This window comes from Ursus americanus, chromosome 17 (genome assembly GCF_024610735.1).
Source record: "Ursus americanus isolate L20-20 chromosome 17, mUrsAme1.1.p, whole genome shotgun sequence".
Classification (NCBI taxonomy): Eukaryota; Metazoa; Chordata; class Mammalia; order Carnivora; family Ursidae; genus Ursus; species Ursus americanus.
Genome location: NC_142143.1, coordinates 43,912,085 through 43,934,778, shown reverse-complemented (window position 1 = coordinate 43,934,778; position 22,694 = coordinate 43,912,085). Strand labels below are relative to the sequence as shown.

The 22,694-nt window shown below is 35.0% G+C and overlaps 1 protein-coding gene across 1 annotated transcript in view; it reads right to left on the bottom strand.

The window, feature by feature from the left end:
- Positions 1-1,891: 1,891 nt before the first annotated feature.
- The window catches only part of ZFC3H1 (zinc finger C3H1-type containing), a 50,535-nt gene continuing 29,732 nt past the window's right edge, over positions 1,892-22,694 (bottom strand). Inside the window, exons 17-35 of the mRNA XM_045789575.2 lie at positions 21,807-21,938; positions 21,579-21,700; positions 20,493-20,594; positions 20,068-20,187; positions 19,089-19,272; positions 17,390-17,576; positions 15,790-15,978; positions 14,922-15,159; positions 12,333-12,438; positions 12,049-12,247; positions 11,409-11,503; positions 7,699-7,809; positions 7,320-7,424; positions 7,017-7,182; positions 5,853-5,953; positions 3,889-3,990; positions 3,211-3,250; positions 2,906-2,968; positions 1,892-2,776 (exon numbers count right to left, since the gene is read on the bottom strand). Of these exons, the coding sequence (XP_045645531.2) occupies positions 2,639-2,776; positions 2,906-2,968; positions 3,211-3,250; positions 3,889-3,990; positions 5,853-5,953; positions 7,017-7,182; positions 7,320-7,424; positions 7,699-7,809; positions 11,409-11,503; positions 12,049-12,247; positions 12,333-12,438; positions 14,922-15,159; positions 15,790-15,978; positions 17,390-17,576; positions 19,089-19,272; positions 20,068-20,187; positions 20,493-20,594; positions 21,579-21,700; positions 21,807-21,938 (2,500 nt within the window). The 3' untranslated portion in view covers positions 1,892-2,638. The remainder of the gene's footprint in view (positions 2,777-2,905; positions 2,969-3,210; positions 3,251-3,888; positions 3,991-5,852; positions 5,954-7,016; positions 7,183-7,319; positions 7,425-7,698; positions 7,810-11,408; positions 11,504-12,048; positions 12,248-12,332; positions 12,439-14,921; positions 15,160-15,789; positions 15,979-17,389; positions 17,577-19,088; positions 19,273-20,067; positions 20,188-20,492; positions 20,595-21,578; positions 21,701-21,806; positions 21,939-22,694) is intronic.

Below are 22,694 nucleotides of genomic sequence, written 5' to 3'. Positions count from 1 at the left end.
GCAATTAATTAAAAAACAGGTAAAAACGAATATGGAAAGATGACCAAAATATATACATAAACCTCACTTGTAAGCAGGGCTTACTTTTTTTTTTTTTTGAGGTTGAAGTGAATTTGTGAAATGACAAGAAAGGGTATCCTAAAATGACATAAGAGGGTATCCTAAAAGCAACAGAATTTCTATAAAATAGCTTCTTGATTTTATTTATTTAAAATACTTTTATATTTTGCTTTTTTAAGTAAACTCTACCCCCAACGTGGGGCTTGAACTCACAGACCCGGTATCAAGAGTCACATGCTCTATTGACTGAGTCAGCCAGGTACCCCAAGCTTCTTGATTTTATATAGCAATAGGACAACTGATCACAAAGGAAACAGCTACATATGCTAGGTCCTCTGGCTGCCTGACTAAGCACAGCATGTGACGGCGAGCCCTGGAGTGGTTATAATGTACAGCCTGCATGGCTGGGTCTTGGAGCTGATGCACCAAAGCATTTTTCCCCCCAGGAAGAGACAGCTGGGGGTGGAGGGGCACAGAAAGAGGGAGGATAACAAGCAGGCTCTTGGCCCAGCACACAGCCTGACACCGGGCTTGATCTCAGGACCCGGAGCCCAAATCAAGAGGAAGCTGCTCAACTGACTGAGCCCCCCAGGGGCCCCCAAAGTATACTTTTCTTTTTCTTTTTTAAAAAGAGACAGAGAATGCAACCGAGCACCAGCAGGAGGGAGAGACAGAGGGAGAGAGAGAAGCAGACTCCCCACTGCATGATCCCAGGACCCTGCGATCATGGCCTGAGCTGAAGGCAGACGCTGAATGGACTGAGCCACCCAGGTGCCCACAAACTATTATTTTTTTAAAAAGATGTAAAAGTTACTGCTGATGAATTGTTAATGCAACAAAATGGTAAGTCTAAGAATATACAGAAGTTCAAAACTTAGCACTGTCTCAAAATAAAACCTATTGAGACACTTCAGCTACTAACATCGAAACTGTTGCACTATGAGGGAACAGACTGGAAAAATTTTTCTAAGCACCTAACAATGGTTTTCAAACAACAGAGCAGGAAAAGCTTTCAAGGTTAAATAGTTAAATGCATCAAATGGAAGAAAATGATCTTCTACCCAAACTTCTTTGGTTTTAGAGGTAAATCAATCAGCCTCTTTTTGATTTAATGAAAGACACTAGAGAAGTGGGTTTCATTCCTGACCTCATTCAACAGCACTTACTATCCAAATATGCACCATCTGGTAGGCACATAGTAGGGCCTCAAAACATGGTTTATTTTGACTAAGCATTATACAAATGTCCAGATGTACAAATTTGCCTACTATTTCACAGGGGCTGCTGCTCTGCCTCCAACAGTTAGATTGAACTGTGGCTATAAAACCAGATTTATGAAAGTGAGTGAGTGTGTATGTGTGTTGTATGCATGTCATTGACCAATTTTTTACCAGGTGCAAACCACCGACTATAGACTCGGGAAAAACACTGCAAGGTCTTTATATTTGGTCATACCAGTATTCAACATAAGACAGCATGTCACTAAGCAAATCATTCAAACTACAGTTGGGAGATACTTTCTAAACACTGGGTGTTGAGAACGAGGAATTTAATGGTAATGCAAACCTATGTGTTCACTGTCCTCAAAACAGAACAGAACCTATACTGTCATAAATTTAAAAGTCACTAGAATGTTTTTATAGGAAAGCAGGTTAGGATATAGTTAGAGTGAAAATCCGTATCTCCTACCTTCAACCCTTGCCCACCACAGTGTGAAAAGTGAATAAAGACAGCAACATCTTTTAAAAAGTTAAACTTATATTAAAAATATTTTGTTTATAAACAATTTTAATACTACAAAGTAGTATTTCAATACAAAGCAGTTCAAATATTAACTGTTCTTTAAACTGTTAAACTTTATTATAAATTAAAATTTCTTTACAAAAAAATTGCACATAATATTTGACCACTCTTAGGTTCTGATGCACTGGCATTTGCAATAGTTTCTTTAATCTTCAAGTTAAACAGTCTCGGCAAGGAGTCCAGAACGTAGAAAGGGCAATAAACAACCCTGTTAGAGCATTCAAGTGCAACTAGCAGACTTGTGGCCATGGCAGTTACACTTTCCTTAAGATGGACTGCTTAAGTTTTAAATCCTGAAATGAAGAATCTCAAAAGGTTTAAAGAAGAAGAACTAAAAGGGACTGCCTGCATTTTACTGTAAACACAGCCCTGGAAATTAAATCCCAAACAAGAATCTCTCAGGCATCAGAGTGTGTCAAGTGAATCAGGAATAGCGCAACGTAAAGAAAGGGGGAAAAGTAAAAAATAAAAACAAAAACAAAGCAAAATTAAAATAAATGTCAGTCACTTTGAGGAACTATACTTACGTACATGATGTTATGAGAATCTGGCAGGGCCCAGAAGTAGGCCAAACAGGAAGTTCATTTATCCAACCGAAGAGGGTCATGTTCATTGCTTCCGGTTTTGAGGATAGGATATTGTAGGGGACTTGATATGATCAGTAATGCTTGTCTGCCTTACGCAGACCTTAGCCAGGGATCAGCCTAATCTTGAAGGATCATTCAAATAATTTTGGCAATTATTATAAGGACTTAGAACTGACTGCACCCAGTGTTCAGTGATTCTTGCTTTCTGTTTTGTAACTGTTTAAATTTAAGAGCTCATTTAGGCTGACTCCAATCTCTTGGCACTTGGAAACTAGTTTTCTCAGGTTATCAGTTTTACCTCCTTCTGATGCTTCAAACAAGAGTTGCTGTAAAAGACAGGGAAGCACAGAAGTAAGACTTAGCTAGATTTTGAGCATCACCACATCAATGGATATGGCACATGCAGAAAATTTATAGGAAAACTTCAAGATGAAATAAAAGATAAAAAGCATTACATCTTTCCACAGTGATGCACAAAGAGGTAACTTCTGTAAGGCTCTCTGATATAAACGGTGGACCTATAAGATAGATATACACACAATTCCATCAGGAAACATGATGAGGAACACCTTTATAATCCTAATTATTCACTGGAACCTCATAATATACAAAACGGCTACTGGGTTTTCAAGTTTCCAAACATATAGAGTTCTTAGCACATAAACGTTTATGTTTTAATCCTTTTAAACTGAGAAGTCAACAAAAGGGCCGAACAGCTTAAAAACAAAGTGACCCATCTGATAAATCAATCATAGCTTACCTCTCTTTGTCCCTTTAGAACAATCTCAGCAGCAATGGCTCTAAGAAAAAAAAAAGGAACATAGAAAAGGGAAAAGAAAAATTTATATATCTTTGAACGAAATGAGATACTACCACTGGCAGAATACTGACTGTGGGAATCTGAGTACAAAACTTCCTGAAAGTAACAGGCTAAACTTCCAAGGAGGGTAACCTATAGTGAAAAGAAAAATTCAACAATTTTTATCAACTTTACAAGAATTAAGCAGACCAGTCTTTTGAACATAAATAACGTTCATGAAAAATACTCATAATTACTAGTAAAAACACCTGGCACTAAAAATAACCGTTAAAAGAAAGAAGACATCAGATTATAAGAGGGGGGAAAACCCCACATTTAAAAAAAAGATGGTCTTAAAATGTGTATAACAGATTTGTTTGAAAGTAGTACTGTTATCTAAGTGCTCTGCTTCAAAAAAAAATTAATACTCCATCCATTCTGTTTTTAGGAGCAATTGTTAATGAGCACACCCTTACTCTCAGTAGAAAAGCTCAGCAAGTGCCAAAAATAAATCTAAATTAGAGTAGAAATCTGTCCGGGAAAAACAAAAATAGATGTCATTTCAGATTTACCTGTATGGAGCAAACCTTACAAATCAAAGCAATAGCTATAAAAACATGTACATGATTGCTGCATTACATTTTCCAGGTGGCCAGGCATGTTGGAATATTATATGTAAACATCTTGGCTTGAAGTTTCAGAATCTGAACATTGCTTTCTTCCCATTCATGTTGAAGTAGCCTGCAAAGTACATTCAGGAAAATGAACAAAGCATTGCAAGTGTAGGGAACCCCAAACGTGCTCTATGAGCAGAATGTTTGACGAGGTATAATTTCTGATCAGTTAAATTCCCTCAAGGCTACTCAGCAAGTGATTGTAGAATGCCTCTTACAAAAACTGCCCTGGGACAGGAATAGGCAAACTAGCAAGATGCCCAGTCAAGGCCCATGCCACATTCAACAAACTAAAATTTGTCCACGTATTCCTATTAAAGCACTCACTCCATGTGCTCCCTCCCCCAAATTTTTGAAAATAATGACTTGATATATTAATACAATTTCCTTGTATTTTTCTTTATTAAATGGAGTAGATGTAAATATGAATGCTTCTTGGGTTAAAATGTAAGTACAGTGACTATTATAATAGTTCTCTATTCTGGAAGAAAAAAAAAAAAAAAAGACAAGAATGACCACAAGGAAATAACTATCAAAACACAGAAGTGGAGGTCTATCATCAAAATCAACAATTAAACTACCTGTATTCCTAAATGCCTACCCTAATAGAAACTAGTCAAAATATGACATTTTCTGTTTTTCACGTTTTACCAAAGGTAATACTTTTTTTTTTAATAAAGATTTTATTTATTATTTCAGAGCGAGTGAGTGAGCACAACCCGGGGGAGGGGCAGAGGGAGAAGGAGAAGCAGACTCCCCACTGAGCAGGGAGCCCAACACAGGGCTTGATCCCAGGACCCTGGGATCATGACCTGAGCCGAAGGTAGAAGCTTAACTGACTGAGGCACCCAAGCACCTCAAAGGTGATGCTTTATAATAGAAATTTCAGCATTACCGTCTCCAGACTGGAATGCTTACTAAGAATTTTTATTATGAAGCACTATTTTTGTCATAGCCTTAAGCCTTTAAATTTTTTTCAATCTCTTACCATTTTCTCACATACATGCTAAGTGGACTGTAAATACTTTAAAACACAAGGAAATATTTGATAAATATTTTAGGTACCTTATGATCCACAAAACAAACTTAGAAACATACACAACTGATGCAGTGGGAGTGACTGCACAAGCAGAAGCCAAAGCATTACCACGGAGGGTACCATTTTGAATTAAGCACAATTCTTGAGGGTGAGAATAAGTTTACTCTGTCAGAGCAGAGAAACTACAAAGAAATGCTCAGAAATCTCCCTCTAATTCAAGGTATGAAATTCCTAGATAAGTGTTTTTCAAATGTATTGGAAGACTCAAGCTCATGAATCTGTATTTTATTTAATTAATTAATTGATTTTTAAAGCAGGCTCCAAGCCCAATGTAGGGCTTGAACTCTTAACCTGTGAGGATCTAGAGTCACATGCTCTACCAACTGAGCCAGCCAGGTGCGCCCAGGAATCTGTATTTTAAATGAGCATCCCAGGAGACTCTGATGCATAATACTTGACAGCGACTGACCTACATGAAAACAAGTCATAGTAACCAAACTATGTATAGTTGACTGCTATCTCCATTAACACTTTATAAACCTTTTTAAGCAATATTCCTTTTTATTGGAATGTAAAAAGCATGTAAAACATACTTACTGCTTATAATGTATGTGCTAAGGAGAGATGGTGTGTGCTTAGGGAAGGCAGATGAACTTTAATTGAATTATATGCCCCTTATTTATAATCTGTAGTTTTCTGAAGTAACTAGATTTTTATACTGACTTTTACATGAATAGCTGTGTATTGTTTAACAACTCTGAAATTAAAGTAGTATATATCAATGAGAAAATGCAAAAGAACAGACAACTCTTATCAAATTTTTTTAGAATAATTTTATATGAAGAGCTATATACTATTAGGCTGAGACCAAAAATATTTTTTTTTCTTACCTCAGTGCAAGTCCAGAATTAGTTGGCATAATTGAGCAAAACCGTTCCAAGGTTTTGGAATGCTGAGTCTTTGGAACACAGCTCAAATAAAAGAAAATAACCTGTAAAGGTTGAGGGGGGGAAAATGAATGCAACAAAATGTGAAATCCAATTACCTATGTATTTTAATGAGAAAACCAAAATGGTCTTTAAGACATGAATGTATAAATTATAACAACATATGATGCTGTGAGTTACAGTTCCTACCATTAATTATATTAGTGACTTTCCAAATATGAATTAGGAAATATGATCTAGTGATGACAGCCATGGACTGAGAAAACTGACAAGAAGCCAGGAGTCCGGGTTTACATTCCTGAGTCTACCTTTACTTGCTGTATAGCTGGGCAAGTCATAGGACTAATAATACCTGCCACATCTTGCTCATGGAATGCCCGTGTGTAAATGACTTAATGTCCATAAAGTGGTTTGAGATCCTGGGATAAAGAATGGCATAGAAGTACAAAGCATAATAATTGGTTATCCCGATTAGCAACAAAACCATCCCACCAAAAAATAAAATAAAATACATATATTTCTACATGGAGCTTTAAGCCTACATTGCACTGAATGAAAGGGGACTCTGAAAATAAACTAAACCAGACCTGTGCTTCCTTTCCTATGAGAAAATAACCTTATAAATATACCACTAGTCATATTCTACTATTAAAATTTTAAACAGCATGCAATTTCAGCTTTCTTATGCCCTATGTATAGCTAATATTCACTTGACAAAATATTAACCAAAAAAAGTAGCTACACTGTATATTATGGAATTTTCATTGAGTAAAATTTCCAAATAAGCAAAACATTACAGATATTATTATAATTACTTCTTTTGGTCTTTCATCTTTAATATGTCTTTAATATATCTTAACATTTCTTCAATTTTACTTCAATGTTAAATTTTCTTAAATATAACAATCAATATGCACTTTTAACTTAAAGGGCTCTGTTCCTAGATTTAAGTCATAAGTAGGAAACATAGTCAAGAATAACAGTAAATGCTACAAAAGTGGTCCTAAGAAAAAGCTCTCTTGATATAAAACAAGAGTTTTGCTGTCATTTTTTAAGTCCCCTTCTTTTGTATAACTACCTAAAGAAAAAAAAGTTTTAAGTTCTTACCCTATTATGAAATTCATAGTTGGACCAGTAATCAGCACTGCTAAAAGGAATGGGGTATCGGGCAGGGACTGTAACCAAACATCTATTCACTAAATCAGTAAAAAATTTGAATTCTTGGACTTTGTTTCTGGATCCAGCAGCTCTATTATTGGCAAAGACAAGATAACTGCCAAAAGAAAAATATTGTAATTTAGAATAATTAAGGTAAGACAGTGTTTCTCTCACTCAGAAAGATGATCACCCCTTTCCCCACCATATCCTTTTATTCCAAATCCCATTCTTATTAACGGGAACTAAACTTACTCCATCCAAATCTTCTGCACTATATCAGATCTCATGGCCACCCCTAATGCTGCCTCATATGCCTCCACTGTCTCTTTAATACTTGATTGAAGAGGATGACAAAGGCTGTTTAAAAAATGAAGGAAAACATTGTATGTCTACAGCTCAATTCAATTAGGTAAAGGAATGACAAAGTATTATTTTAAACATTACAGATATTATTACAATGGAATCCTTCTTTTGAGGTTTCTTCTTTAATAATGTATAAAGCTTAGCATCCCTTTAATTTTGCTTCAATGATTAGAACATCAAATTCGTTTTAATACAGTGTAATTCAGTAGTAAGTAACAAATGCAAGTCTAATATGCAGTATATCTCTCCACAGTAGATAATGTCTCACCAGTATATCAGCCACAAATAAGGAACTTGGTAGTTAAACATCTCATCATCAAAATTCCCTTTACATAAACGGGCTGGAATGTCAAGTGGTCCTGGTATATTTAAAAGATACCTGAAAAAAAACCACAAAAATACAAAACCTCTGTTTGAAATTACGCCTATGCACACATGGATTACTAATACTTAAGAAAAACAAAAACAAACCAGAACAAAACAAAAACACTCTGCTTCAACTTAAATGTCTTTGAAATATTTTAAGTCTTGAGACTTTGGTCTCATCCTTGCATCACACAGTTTACTCTTTTATACCCTACATGAGTAACCCCTCTTCAAAAATGAATTTATTTTACCCTCCAAATTAAACAAAACCCATAATCATCTAATTAAATCTAATTAAAAACAGAGAACAAATGGGATTATCATGTCTCTAAAATTTACCCACAAAATCTATACTTTCTTGTAAAAAAAAAAAAGTTCTTTAAAAGTTACAAAACTAGACTTCTGAAAACGATCTTTCTCATATACACACATACACATATATACCATTATAGGTTTCATTTTATTAATGATATCAAAGCATATTCTACAACATACTGGTCCATAAGGCACTTGTCAAAAGAGGTCCATGATCAAATAAGACTGGGAAATACTGAAAATTACAGCCCTCTTAAAAAGCCACAGTAGGATATTTAATAGGATATTAAACGGCTGTATGAAGTCAATCAGTAAAGAAATCTATTTGACTCTCACTAATTTAGGTTTCTCCCCAATATATCTGAATTTGTGTGTACGTTTACCAATATCCGCAAGAACAATGTTTTTAAAGGAAATTCACTGATCTCTTGGATTTAAAAATTATTTCAAGGAACTAGGTTTTAATGGATTAGAGAAGTTGTATGGTGGCAGAGGGCAGGACGAACCATAAGCAAAGGAAGAAGCGAGACATCTAGAAGTCAGGTTATTACCATCCTGCGAACTTGGCCATAACTAACTATATTACCCTTAGTTAATCACTTAACTTCTAAAGATACTAGATTTGTCAACTGAAAACTGACTTAAGAGATGACTTCAAATCTAATCTATGTAAGACTCCATTCCTAGGCTAACTTCGGTAAAATGAATAAAATTCCCAAGTTAATTTTTGTGGCTACCTACAAATCTTCAAATGGACTTAAAATGCATGAAAATTACCTTATCTAGTTTTTTTTTTTAAGATTTATTTATTTGAGAGAGAGAGAGAATGCAAGGGGGGGGGAAGGAAGAGCAACAGAGGAAGAGGGAGAGAAGCAGACTCTACGCTGGGCACGGAGCCTGATGCAGGACTTGATCTCACGACCCTGAGATTTTGACCTAAGCCAAAATCAAGAGCTGGACGCTCTACCGACTGAGCCACCCACATGCCCCCCTGTCTTTATAATAAATGTTACATAAAAAGGGAAAAGATAGAATCCAACTCTAGGTAAATATTACAATACATACAATATTCTAAGCATTTTGCTTTACAGTTTCTACTCATGAAGTAAAAAAAAAATTTTTTTTGAACCTAGTAAGAGCACTGACTTACCCTATTAATAAACTTTGGCTATATTTATAAATTTAAAAAATTTATATCAATATCAATAAGTATGAAAATGTTAAAAACTCTCCCACCTACTGCCATTCTTCTAATAACTGACTCAAAATGTATTTCCTAAATTAACTGAAAATGCACACTCTGTGGAAATAAGGTCTTCAGTGTTACTTAAATAAACTAAGCACAAGGTACTCTTTTCTTTTAACTCTTAGTGTACTGTGAATTATGGCTATTCCCATGAAAAATTTAATAAAGCAAGGTGACTTAGTAAACAATGAGAAAATTATCTGGAGGCAGCCCATTTCCAAATTTTTATTGACAGTTATTTAGTCTGCTTCATTAAGCTGACATCAAGAAGATCTGAAGATCTTTGATTAGTTACCACAGTAGAAACTGGCAGCATCTTCTTTCAAGCTAAACCAATTACCTCCATGCCCAAGGGAAGATCAGACCCAGCAAGTCTGTAAAAAGGTCAGCTTTGGATCTGTCCTGTGCCCAAGTTTGAGACATTAAAGCACTCTAATTTAAACAGGGACAAAGTCAGCATGAGGAAGCTGAATAATCTCTAAGTTCCTTAGAGAATGGTTTAATTCTTCTCCATTAATTTGTATTTTAAATTATTCTTTTGTAATTAACTATAAGGTATTAATCTAGTTGTAACAGAGCAGAAAGAATTTCAGAAACAGTACTAAAATCACTATGTCAATAAACTGGTTATCGTAAAGGACAGACATAAAGACTCAAGTCTAGGAAAGAATAGGGACCCCCACTTTTGTCAAATCTCAACTAAAACTGGAATGTTCACAAAAATTCTAGGGTAGATGAAGCACCAAATTAACAAAATGTGAGTTACTTTTTAAAAATATGTTTTTATGTAACACTGCTACACTGTGCGGTCGGCATAGGGAGCACCTAAATAAAGAAAAATATTTCTAAGCATTAGACTTGCATGTATAAAACCAAAATGTTATCTGTACTGTTTTCTACAATAAAAATTTTTAGGAGATATTCAGCTTAGGCCTTCATTTTTTTTTTTTTAAAGATTTTATTTACTTATTTATTTGAGGGAGAGAATGAGCAAGAGAGCAAGCACAAGTCGGGGGAGGAGCAGACAGAGTGAGAGGCAGACTCCCCACTGAGCAGGAAACCCCATGCGATGTGGGCTCAATCCTGAGACTCCAGGATCATGACCTGAGCCAAAGGCAGACGCTTAACTGACTGAGCCACCCAGCTGCCCCAGGGCCTTCCTTCTCTCAGTTCTTCCGAACATAGAGTATGTGATGATAAAGTATTTTCCTTTTGATGCAGTTTTACTTGGAAACAGCAGACTACACCTATTTTTGTAAATAAGGTTTTATTAGAATACAGCCATGCTCATTCATTTATATGTTGTCTCTGGCTACTTTTCTTCCTAAAACAGCATAGGTGACACGCAGTGATAGACCATATGGTTTGCAAGCCTGAAAGATTTGCTATCTGGTCCTTAAGTGAAAAAGTTTGCTGATGCCTACAGAGAGATGGGGAGAAAGAAGGGAAAAGAAGCCTCCCCCCCAAATAATTCTTTACGATTTCCTGTGGCCTTTTATTGTTGTTCTCTTGTTAGAGTAAGAACTCACAACCAAGCAAGCAAAGGCAGTAAATACAGAGCTTTACATAAGTTACTGAGAAGATGCCTGAGAAAAGTCTGCTTGAAAACTTCTCACTCTGTATTTCAGAGGCTAGAGCGGTTCTCTTTAGACTTAAAAAAAAGTAAAAGGTATATTATGTACATCCATTTGAGATCACCAATCAAATAAATTAAAATTCCTTTTTTCAAAACTCACTTAAGATTGTCTCAGATAACTCACTGCTATAGTATTAAGTGCTAAAATTAATAACAATGAATTAAAGCAGAATGAGTCACCATGATGTTAATATAAGCCTGCCTTTGTTAGTGTCTTTAACCCAAAGAATGCAAAGCATATTACATCTTTTCTCTGTTTTTATTCAGTTCTATTGCCCTCTTAACAGTTCTGAACAGTGTTCCAGTATTTTTTTTTACATCAGTCTAAAATGTAATCAACCCACAAAAAATCTGTAATCTTTCCAATAAACTATACTGTCCCTTTCTTCTATAAAATCAGGAGTTCAAAACTTACCGAAACAGATCCAAGTTACTGAACTTCTCAAACCCAGGTTTAAAGAAGGATGCAATAAACTTCCGCAAAAATGGAAGAAGATTATCTCCTTGATTCTATTTCAAAAAAAGAGAGGAAGGATACATATTAGACTTACAATGTTTAATTAAATCTTTCAAGGGAGGAAAAAGCCCTTAACCACCCCCCCGATTAGATTAAGTTTCTTGAATAGATGGGGGTAGAGATAACTTCTACATTCTGATCTCCAATTAAATCCAACCAACCATTAAATAGCTTAACACCCAATATACAACATCCATTAAATGTCTAATAAGCTTCTATTACATGTTTAGCCCTGGTGCTAAGTGTGTGGGGGGGCTCTAAATCTGATTAAGACATGGTCCTGGCCCTCACAAAGTTCTTATAGTATATAAAGCAGCTAGAAACAAAACTACGAAGCAATATAATAAGTGCAACGCTAGAACTATGCAGAGTATTTCTAGCAAAGAGAGAAGGAATACCTAACACATTCTCCAAAGGGAAAAAGACTAGGAAAAGCTTCCTGGAGAGGCTGATGCCTGAGACATCGTAAAGAATAAATAAGAAACTGTTAAACACAAAAAAATATTTAAGAATTATGAGGCTTTTTTTTTTTTTTTACCTGCAAGATGAAGAATTTGCACGTATGATAGAAAACCTCTGCATTCTGAGGATTTTTTTCAAATGCGCTGAGCCACACTGCCCCGGCTTTGTCGTGCTGATTTGTTTGCAAATATAAAGCAACAAGGGCTTCCAACAACTGGCAGTTCATGGGACATGTTTCCAATAAACATTTACAAAGCTCCACTGCAGCCTCATACCTTAATATGAAAAAAACATGTCTAAACACATGGAAAAAAAATCAATGTTTAATGCAAGGTTAACTGCTTGTCAATTACATTTTACCTCTCTAGAAGCTGGTGCAGAGCAATCATGTTTGTGTAAAGTGGAACACAGACCTCTACTCTTTCCTCAACAGCAAGGCTCTCATCTGTGCAAGCTTTCACCGCATCTATCCAAAAACATCACAGCAACAGAAAGCAAACATAAAATGATTTGACTATGTTTTTTAAACTCTGAGAGACCAATGAAACATGGTGGCCTACCCTTTTGCTTGACCATCATCTTACTGTCTTTACTGAACTCCTGGCTTATTACCCAAAGGAGGTATTTTCAGGTATCTCCAAACTCCCTAAAACTCAATTTCTTACCTTCACATTCCTGGTAATAAAACCATTCAATATTAGCTCTCACATATATCAACACTTTCACTTAAAAAGCGTCTCTGCATTTACCTAAGTACCTTAAAACTGATCTCGAAAAAAAAAAATAAAGAATGAATTCTCTTTTCATTTTCCTTTGACCCAACTCAAGAGGCCCTGCTCTCTGTTCTATAGCCACTTAAATGTCTCCCTCTAAACTAGATCTTTACTCCTTCTAAACACCCTTTCCCCCTTGCAGAGCCCCCACTCTACATCTCAGAGAGTGGGTCACTGCTTCACTTTGCACAGCTGTCACCATTTCCTCCTTGCTCAGTGGTAGCAAGATTTCCCAGACTTAGAGTTTAAAAGTGAATGTCATTCTGAAACTGCACTTCTGAAGTTCACTTATAAAAATCATCTAAATAAACCTAAAAGCCGATCTCTCCATTTGTTTTATTTGATTAGCATTTGATAATGTTCTTCTTCTTCATTTATGTGTCCTCTTGGTCTCATTCATTGACTCTCTTCTCTTTAACTCCTTACTGCTATACTCTTAAATATCCACTTCCTCAGAGAAAATATCTCACTGCTTCAACTATGGAATAATTTATTGCAAAAACACACTAAAAACTGTAAAGCACTTTATAATACAATAACTCCTATGTTAATAACTTTCAAAGCATTTCTCTATCCATAATCATCCACTTTAGGACCAATGCCTTATTTCCTTCTGCCAACAAGCATTTTCACTTGAATGACCAATTACCTACCATTCACAAATACTACTCCTACTACCAAAATCAGTCCTCTCAAATTTACCTGTTTCCTATCCATACACTTTCTTTTCCCCAGTCTCAAAACCCCGAAATCATCTTTCACTATTTCTTCTCTTCCTCCCTGATATTTAATCAGTCCCCCACATCTCTATGTGATAACTTCAAATGTCTCCAATAAATAGTCCCTCTTTCCCAGGTTACTTTTTTTGTGCTTCACTTCTGGCCATCAGTTTCTGGTTGTTTTCATACCTCTGGGATCATTCCTCTTCAGCACACTCTTCCTTTCTTCAAGAATCACTGTCATCAAGTCTACCACACTCACAAAATTCTTGAAAATCTGGTATTATTCTACTTACCAAGCTTAATTTTTACTATTCTACAGCATAAACTCTCGCTTTGATAAGGACTCTCCCTTCTCCTAATCTCCCTTCAAATCCATTGCACCAATTTCTATGTTGCTTTTTATTTAGCTCCCCTAATGGGAATATCCTTCTTTTCCTTCCTTTCTTCGCTGGTTTATTCAATAAATATTTATTAAGCACTCAGTATCCTGCCAGACAATATAGGTCCTTGGCAAATACAGAGATAAGTAAGACAAGTGTCCATCTTTGAGCAAGCCAACTATGTCACATCACAGTCAAGCTTCAAAGTCCAGCTCTGAGTCCTGATTCTTCTACGAAGAATTCCTTCATCATGTCAACCTACAATAATCTCATTCCTTTGGGTTTATGACCTATACAATATAATTCTATAAATCACAGATCTTTGTCTCTTCTGTAAGCACAGAATTTAGACTATATACCAATATAGTTACATGGCCTCATACATTTAATAATTATATCAAATGTATAGATTTTATCTTCTGACTAGGCTATATGCTTCCTACTAAAAGGAAATAGGCTTTATACCTTACTGTTTTCCAGTTGCTTGAAAAGATAAGATATAATCTTTTAACTTCCACCTTGATGGACTACTTTAAAAAAACTACCTGGTTCTCTAATTCGATCAACTCATTAAACCTATATAATCTCTATTATCTACATATTTAGCTGGTATTTTTTGCCATAAACAGAAAAATTATGTAATATAGCACAGTTCCTGGCTTTCATATATGCCAAATGTCTATCTTACGTGATTCAATCCCTAATCGTCTTTTCTTTTCAATCTCTAATCTTCTAAGCATTTATATAACAAAGTGTGAAACTACAATTTGCAATATATACATACAAATTTGTTCCAATTAATTATGAAGACTCATAATAAAGGGTAAGTTGATGTTTTTTTTTCTCTTAGATTTTATTTATTCATTTGACAGAGAGACAGTCAGCGAGAGAGGGAACACAAGCAGGGGGAGTGGGAAAGGAAGAAGCAGGCTCCCAGCGAAGGAGCCCGATGTGGGGCTGGATCCCAGGACTCTGGGATCATGCCCTGAGCCGAAGGCAGATGCTTAACAACTGAGCCACCTAAGGCGCCCCGTAAGTTGATATTCTAAATAACTTATAAACATTTATACTTACCTTCAAAAACTGCTAACAACATGTCAGGATTAGTCTTTACATCTTGAACTGCTTGCCATGGCATTACAAATGGTTCTGTGTTAACAATTCTTGAAGGATTGGCATTAGATGGATCATAAAATTTTGAAGGGAGAACGTTGAATTCAATAAGATGTATGTAGGCCAGCCATGCCAAACATCGATCACTTGTTTTAAGGTATTCAGCTACTATTCCACTATTAGCTGATTTCAAAGCATTCTAGGTAAAAATGAAAAAATAATCTCTGTTTTTAAAAATAATGACTCCTATTTCTCGTAAGATTCAAATATAAAGGCAAAGAAGAATACAAATGTCATGCTTCTCTGGAATGGTTCTTAAACACCGAAGTCAAAATACTGATAATCAACCATTTTTTAAATGAAAAAAACTTAAGATGTCAGCGTCAGACTAATTTTTACTATGCTAAGGTTTATGATACAATTTATGAAAAAAGATTCAACTTATTTGTACATTTTAAGTGTCTTGACATTCAAAATCTAGTAAGATAAAAAGAAAATAGTAAAACAAAAAAATCCCCACCATACCCATAGAGGAGATTTTCAGTATGGACTATTTTTTTTCCCCTTATTGTGTGAATATTGAAGTTTATTCTGGTGGGTACTTAACACACATTATTTTCATTTAAACCTCATAAACACTCTTAAAAACCCATTATTCCCACTAAGCAAATGAAGAAACAGTCATAAACTGATCCAACTTACTAGTAAGTGGCAAAACAAGGATTCAAATGTAAAGTCTGTGTTCTTATTAAACAATGCTAACCTATAATGTTTCAGACCTTTAAAAATTCTCTATAAAGTGTAATTAAATGCTATAATAAATGTATACCTGTAAAACTGCAAGTGCACTCTGGCATCTTCCAGTAAATATGTGGAGCTGAACTCTAAACAAGAGAGCCTCTAAGAGCTGAAAGGACAGAATATCTGATGCTTCCCGCTTGGCTGCTCCCATCAGAAACTCCACCATTCTTTCACATACATAATCCTTTTCTTCAAAGGTGCTTTCTAGGTGCAGAAACTGCCCAAAGAGGTTTCATATAATTATATTTCACAAAAATAAACTGTAAAGCTACAGATTTTCTACATTTCATTAAATGTTTTATTAAATCTTCAATTCTTACAAAAAGGATGATTATAAATATGTATAAACCCATTTTCCTGGGGCAACTGTCTGGCTCAGTCAGTAGAGCGTACAACTCTTGATCTTGGGGTCATGAGTTGAAACCCCAGTTGGGTGCAGAGCTCACTTAAAACAACAACAACAAACCCCATCTTCCAGTACTATAACCTACATTTCCCTTTCTACAAGTTGGAAAGTGGACTCAGATGAAAACTAATGTAATACAGATGTACTCTTAGGATAACCCTGAAGCAATTTCATCTCTCCTTTTCTTGAATCAACAAAGAAATGGCAGTAGACCACGAAAGATTTTCGGAAGTTCAGGTTTAGGGTCACATACAATCTGCACTGCTTAGGCATATGCCCGTATACAAGTTTTGAGAATAGCATTCATATTAGATATATGTGGCAAAACAAAAGAGCCTAAGGAATTAAGAGGTCCTTTAAAGACTAAACAACTTTAAGGAAAAATATTATACCCTATAAAATCTTACAATGATCAGTAACAGTAACTTTGGCATAAGGCTCCAGGTCAAAAATCAAGCATCTTTCACTTCAGTATCTGAGTTAGGAGAGTTAGAGAGCGGCGAGGTCATTCAATAAGGGTTACCATGTTATCCATATCCAGCTGTTCTGAATTTCAGTTAACAAGTAAATGACAGATCTGACAGTAAAAGATTAGCTAAACCTTATGATTGTTAAGCTGGCAAAAATTCAAATATTAATGAATATTTATTTTACAAGGGGATTAATTGTAATTTTAAGTTTAAGCATGGGTAGGAAACATCCCATTGTCTCAGAAAATAAAGAAGAAACCATTTTTTCACCAAATCTTTGTATCTTGGCAAAGCTCAATTATTAGTATGAATTATAGATTAATATTATTTTCATAAGTAATGAGAACAGATAATAAAAATAATAAAATGTTTCTTGACATTCATGAAAATGTTACATAAACATCAATTTTTTAAAAACCTTTTTTTTCAGGGGCTTTGCAAAAAATAAATTCACTTAACTTTTGTCCAAACTAAAACTGCCTATGAGTAGGTAAGTGTAAAAAGTTTTAAAATGTTTATATTTTTTTCCTTACTTAACAACAAGAAAATTTACTTCTTCACTAAATATTTTCTTCTTGTTTATTCTAAATTTAACCTGACCCAGGAGTGGTTTTGAGGTTATGGGACAATGAAAAGTTATTTTATCTACATGCAGATAGAGTATATGACTTAAGCTACATATCAATATTTAAGATGATCCAAAGAATTATAAACATACACATACACAGAACTATGTTATCTTTTCTACTCACAGTCCAAAAACTTTGATAATCGGGAGCATATTCAACAGCTGTTTCACACATTTCCTGCACTTCTTCCTTGGTTCCTCTTTTTGAGAACAATCTGAGGTAATGGCACCAAATTTCTGGATTGTCTTTGTTGTTTTCCAAAGCTCGAGCCAGAACATTTAAAGCAGAATCCAAGGACTCTGAACATAGCCTACACGTTTAAAAGAAAACACAAGAACATTTTTTTTTTTATGCTTCAAAATACTCTTAAATCAGGATGATCTAATGAGTCCATTTTCTACTAGAACCTACTGAGAAGGCAGAATCACCTACGACGAAGAGAAGTAGATTAGGATTTTAAATCACATCAGTCCAAAAAAGGTCCTGATTTCCCATAGACCTAACAATTCCTTTTTAAACTGATATTCAGTGAGCATTTACCAGATAAAAACACAATGTTGTAAAACCCCTAGATTATCAACTTCAAATGTACTTTATGTCCATATTCAGCAATAGCTTTATGAGTTACACTCGTCTGGGAATGGGAAAAGTTAAACAATTCCCCCTCAAGGCCAGCTAGTGCCAGCACAAAATATCAAAGCTTTCAATATAACAGTTCTTTACAACGGTCAAAAGCTTGCTATATCTTGAAGAAGATAATTGTCTCTCATGATCCTATTCATAAAATAATGTACAGTTCTTTTGGCCTTCACTCAGTATATGAGTCAGAAAAGAAAACACTGTAACTTACCCCATTAACATGGAAATGACACACAACGCAAGTTAAATAAACACCATATTTAGGTATGTGTGATAGCATTCCGTAATGCTGCCTTACTAAAAAAGCTTTTATACAAGTTTTAAGACAGATATTCAGATTACAGTAATAAAAGGCTATTCCTAGTAATAAAAGATTATTCCTGCTAATACTATCAAAGAGTAGGAGTTAGAAAATGCAACAGGTTAGTGAAAAAATTACTATTTACCTTATTTGAAGACACATAATATAACACCAGCCACAGAGAAAAAAGTCAATTCATCAGAATTTAGATGTTCCTATATAAGCTTTAAATCTCTAAATAACAATTAACATAATATTTAAGTTGTTCTATTGTGATTTTATAATTTTAAGAGACTATCACTACTGGGGGTGCCTGGGTGGCACAGTTGGTTGAGTGGGTGACTCTTGGTTTCAGTTCAGGTCATGATCTTGGGGTCGTGAGATCAAGGCCTGTGCAGGGCTCTGTGCTCAGCTCGGAGTCTGCCTGGGACTCTCTCTCCCTCTCCCTCTGCTACTCTCCCAGGTGCGCTCGCACATGCGTGCGCTCTTTCTCTTTCTCCCTCTAAGAATAAATAAATATTTAAAAAAAAAAAAAAAGATACTATCACTACCTGCCTTTTAAAAAGAAAAATCAATAATTAATCTTTATTTTATACCACTCAGAATTTACTGTTTTAACTAATCTTACTTTGAAATAAGAGCCTACTAGAGTTAAAAACCGGGGCTAATTTATTACCCAAACCACTGAGCCATGCACACAAGTCAAGATCTAATCTTAAACTTTTTCTAATAGCTTTTAAACAATAAAGTGCTTTTGGCTTTGTTAAAAACAAAGACTTCATTGATACCATGATGGAAACATGACTACCACAGGTGAAACAAACTTCAAACATAAAAATATAAATGTGTAACAGATGACACAAAGATCAGAAGTAGACTTACCCCTCATTTTGATTCAAGTACTTGTACGCAAGCTTGAGCCAAAGTTGTACATGAGACGGATTTTCAAGCACACTTGCTTCTAAATTAGCAATGTCATCAGTCTCATTTGTGAAGTATCTGACATCATCTGGAGTGACAACTGTATCTAAAGCTGGAACATTTATTCGGTTCTCTGGCTGGAAGGCTGGAAGGCAAAGTATCATTAGCTTTATACTGTCTCTTATCCACTGACCAAGAAAAAAACAACTGGCCTCATCTTTAAAATAATCTAAAAATCTAAAGATTCAAAATATACGCAGTAGCTCACAGCTTTAAGGTCGAATGTCATATAATTTACAAACCAGGACACTTCTAAAAGTGAAAGGGGTGTTATTAAAAAGTACACCAAGTAACAGGTATAAACTAGGATTCTGCTGGGCAAACCAGAAGTATGGTCAACCTACTTTAAAGGTAAGATCACCTAATAATTCACATTCACTAAATAGTAAAAAAGTTGTAATTTATTCTACCACCTTTAGAGAAAAACTACTACATTAATTTAAATAAGCACATGGGAACATGGATCTATTAGATATCTAATCCACAAATAGTAAACAAATTATGCAAACTTAAATAATGCAAACTTACAAAAATATAAGATGTGCTCGACAATACAGCACTCATTCATATTTACTTTGTTTATTCATTTATTTATTCATTCTGTAAGCCTACTGCATGTCAGAAAGCAGACTCAAAAACAAAATAAAATACTACACCTGCCCTCATGGACACAGGCCAGGCAATGGGCAATCCAGCACAATGAGGAATTGCACTAAATGCCAAAAGGCATCACTGTTCCAAAAAAAATAGAAAAACAAAAAACAAACAAAACTCCAAAAAGCCCAAGCTAGCAGATACACCAAAAAATTAGTATAAAGTGTCAGACATCTTAGATAGAACACCATAATTTAATGATTCAGGGCCTTAAATTACTTCTTACCATACTTAATTGGTCCTGTAGACTGTTCTTCATCACTACTGAAGCTATTCTCGGAAACAGGTTTCCTCCAAAATTTTGGCTTCCACTTTCTTTTATCTTTGTAGGTTGTAAATGGAGGTGCTAAAGTAGACAGGAGAAGATTATTACCTGATATAACTCGTTTTTTATAGTTTTAAAGGCTATCCAAACAATACTCAAAAAGAGCTAAAATTATTGTTAGTCAGAAATAACATATATTTTCTGCCCTAGAGGAAGAGATGTTTATTTATCCTGTAAGCATGTTACATACATATATACACATACATATATATTTTGGAGAATATAACCTCAGAAAATTTGCTATCATAAAGAAACTACAAGGTCCGTGCGCGCGCGCGTGTGTGCGCGTGAGAAAGAGAGAGAGAGACAGAGACAGAGATACTCACTATGGCCTTTACTTTCATTGATATTGCTAACAAGGAGAACAGCCATCTGGTCCATTGACATTCGATCTTTATTTACTCCAAAAAGTTTCTCAACATATTTTTCTGAAATTAGAAGAATGTTATCTTCATTTATAAAAAGCATGAAAAACACGGATTACAGAGACAAGGCTAATTAAAGAGTATAAAGTGAAGAGTAATTTAAAAATTAAAAGGAAGTATATGTTACTAGTCAAAAACACATATGCCTCCTAGAAGGCAAGGCCTCCATTACCTTAACTACTATGGCACATCTTACCACATCATGCACCCAAATTGGGCTCAAAAAAAAAAAAAAGTATTTCCTGAAACAAACTAAACAAGCAAGTGAAAATTAAAGTCCCAAATTGAGAATGATTACATAGATTCAATGACTTTACAATCACTCTGGGTTGTGGTTAACACTCAATTTTAATAAACACCAATTTCTTTACTTCCAAAATACTTACAGTTCAAGGCTTAATATTTGGCAATAAATCTAGAGAAAACCTTAACAGTATTTATTCACAATGTCACAGAAATCTATGCTTTCTATAATATCAAAGTGTATAAAGTCCTTTTTTGACTTTGAATTTGAAACCACAATCATCTTAATTTCCAAATCCTTCTCTATTTTTTAAAACAGTAAAATAAATAGGGATCTGTTTAAAAATCATTAATAAAATTGCTATACAAATATGTTAATACATTCTTCTAAATAAACTTAACTATTTAGATGAGCTCTGTCCAAAGAACTACCCACAATGATGAAATGTCTTATATCTGCACTATCCTATTGGTAATTACTTACCACTAATGAGCTATTGAGCTCAAAAGCAGCTATCAAGCACCTGAAATGTGGCTGCTGCAACTAAGGAAGAAATTTTAATTAATTTATATTTGAATAGCGAGATATGGCTAGTGACTACTATATCAGAGCAAATCTGGATAAAATGTCATAGGTGAATGTACTGATTACAACTACTTAATGATGTCACAACTGAACATAATAATTTTTAATTGCCTACATTCAAATTTTCACTTGGGGAACAATAAGAGGTCTTTAAATACCTGCTGCAGCAGCAATTTCTTCATCAGTGCTCGTCTCTGAACAACCAATCAGAGACAGATTATACGACAGAATGTCCTGGAATAGCTGTTTTCGGCTGAGTGTATAGTCTTGTGTATGCTGCCTAAAATAAAATGACAACACAGAAAAGATAATCATGTACATATCAAAGCTAAACAACCAAAACTGCCTTTTAGATTATAAAATATTCACAAATAAAAACTACTCACCACTGACAATCATCATCATTACACGTCCCCGTTAAATCAAAACGGCAGAAACACTGATCTGGTTCAATCATATTACTATATGATACTGAGCTTAAGGGAAGTTTTTCCTTGGTTCGATAGTATGGACTAAATCTAAGGAGAAGAAAGGTGGACAGGCACATTATGCTCCATAAATATTCCCCAGAAAATTAAGAAATTTTTCATTTTTCTTAATTAAAATTTCTATGCTTTGAGCTTACTATTTATCTAAAACTTAATATCAAAGTGAACTCTAAAAAACCAGAATATCAATGATAGGGACAACTATTTTTATACCTAGAACACAGATGATCTAAAACAGAAAACAACAACAAAAAACCCTGTATTTTAAAAGTAGTGTTTTCTGGGTGCCTGGGTGGCTCAGTTGGTTAAGGGTTTGACTCCTGATTTCAGCTCAGGTCATGATCTCAGGGTTATGGGATGGAGCCCTGCAGCAGGCTCCCTGCTATCGTTCTCTCTCTAATAAAATCCTTAAAAGTAATGTTTTATCACAAAATAAAAGGGTATATAACACTAGTATTTCTTTTTTTTTAAGATTTTATGTATTTATTTGGCAGAGAGAGAGAGAGCACAAGCAGGGGGAGCAGCAGCAGGCAGAGGGAGAGGGAGAAGCTGCGGGGCTGGATCCCAGGACCCTGGAATCATGACCTGAACTGAAGGCAGATGCTCAAACCAACTGAGCCACCCAGTGCCCCAACACTGGTATTTCTTGCACATGTTACCAGCCCAAAAAAAAAATCTAGGGGAAAAGCCTATACTACCTGATAGGTGCTTCATGATTCTATTATTAAATCCTACCCACTTAACAGTCTCACAACTTCCAGAAGTCTTTTTAAAAAAGACAACCTC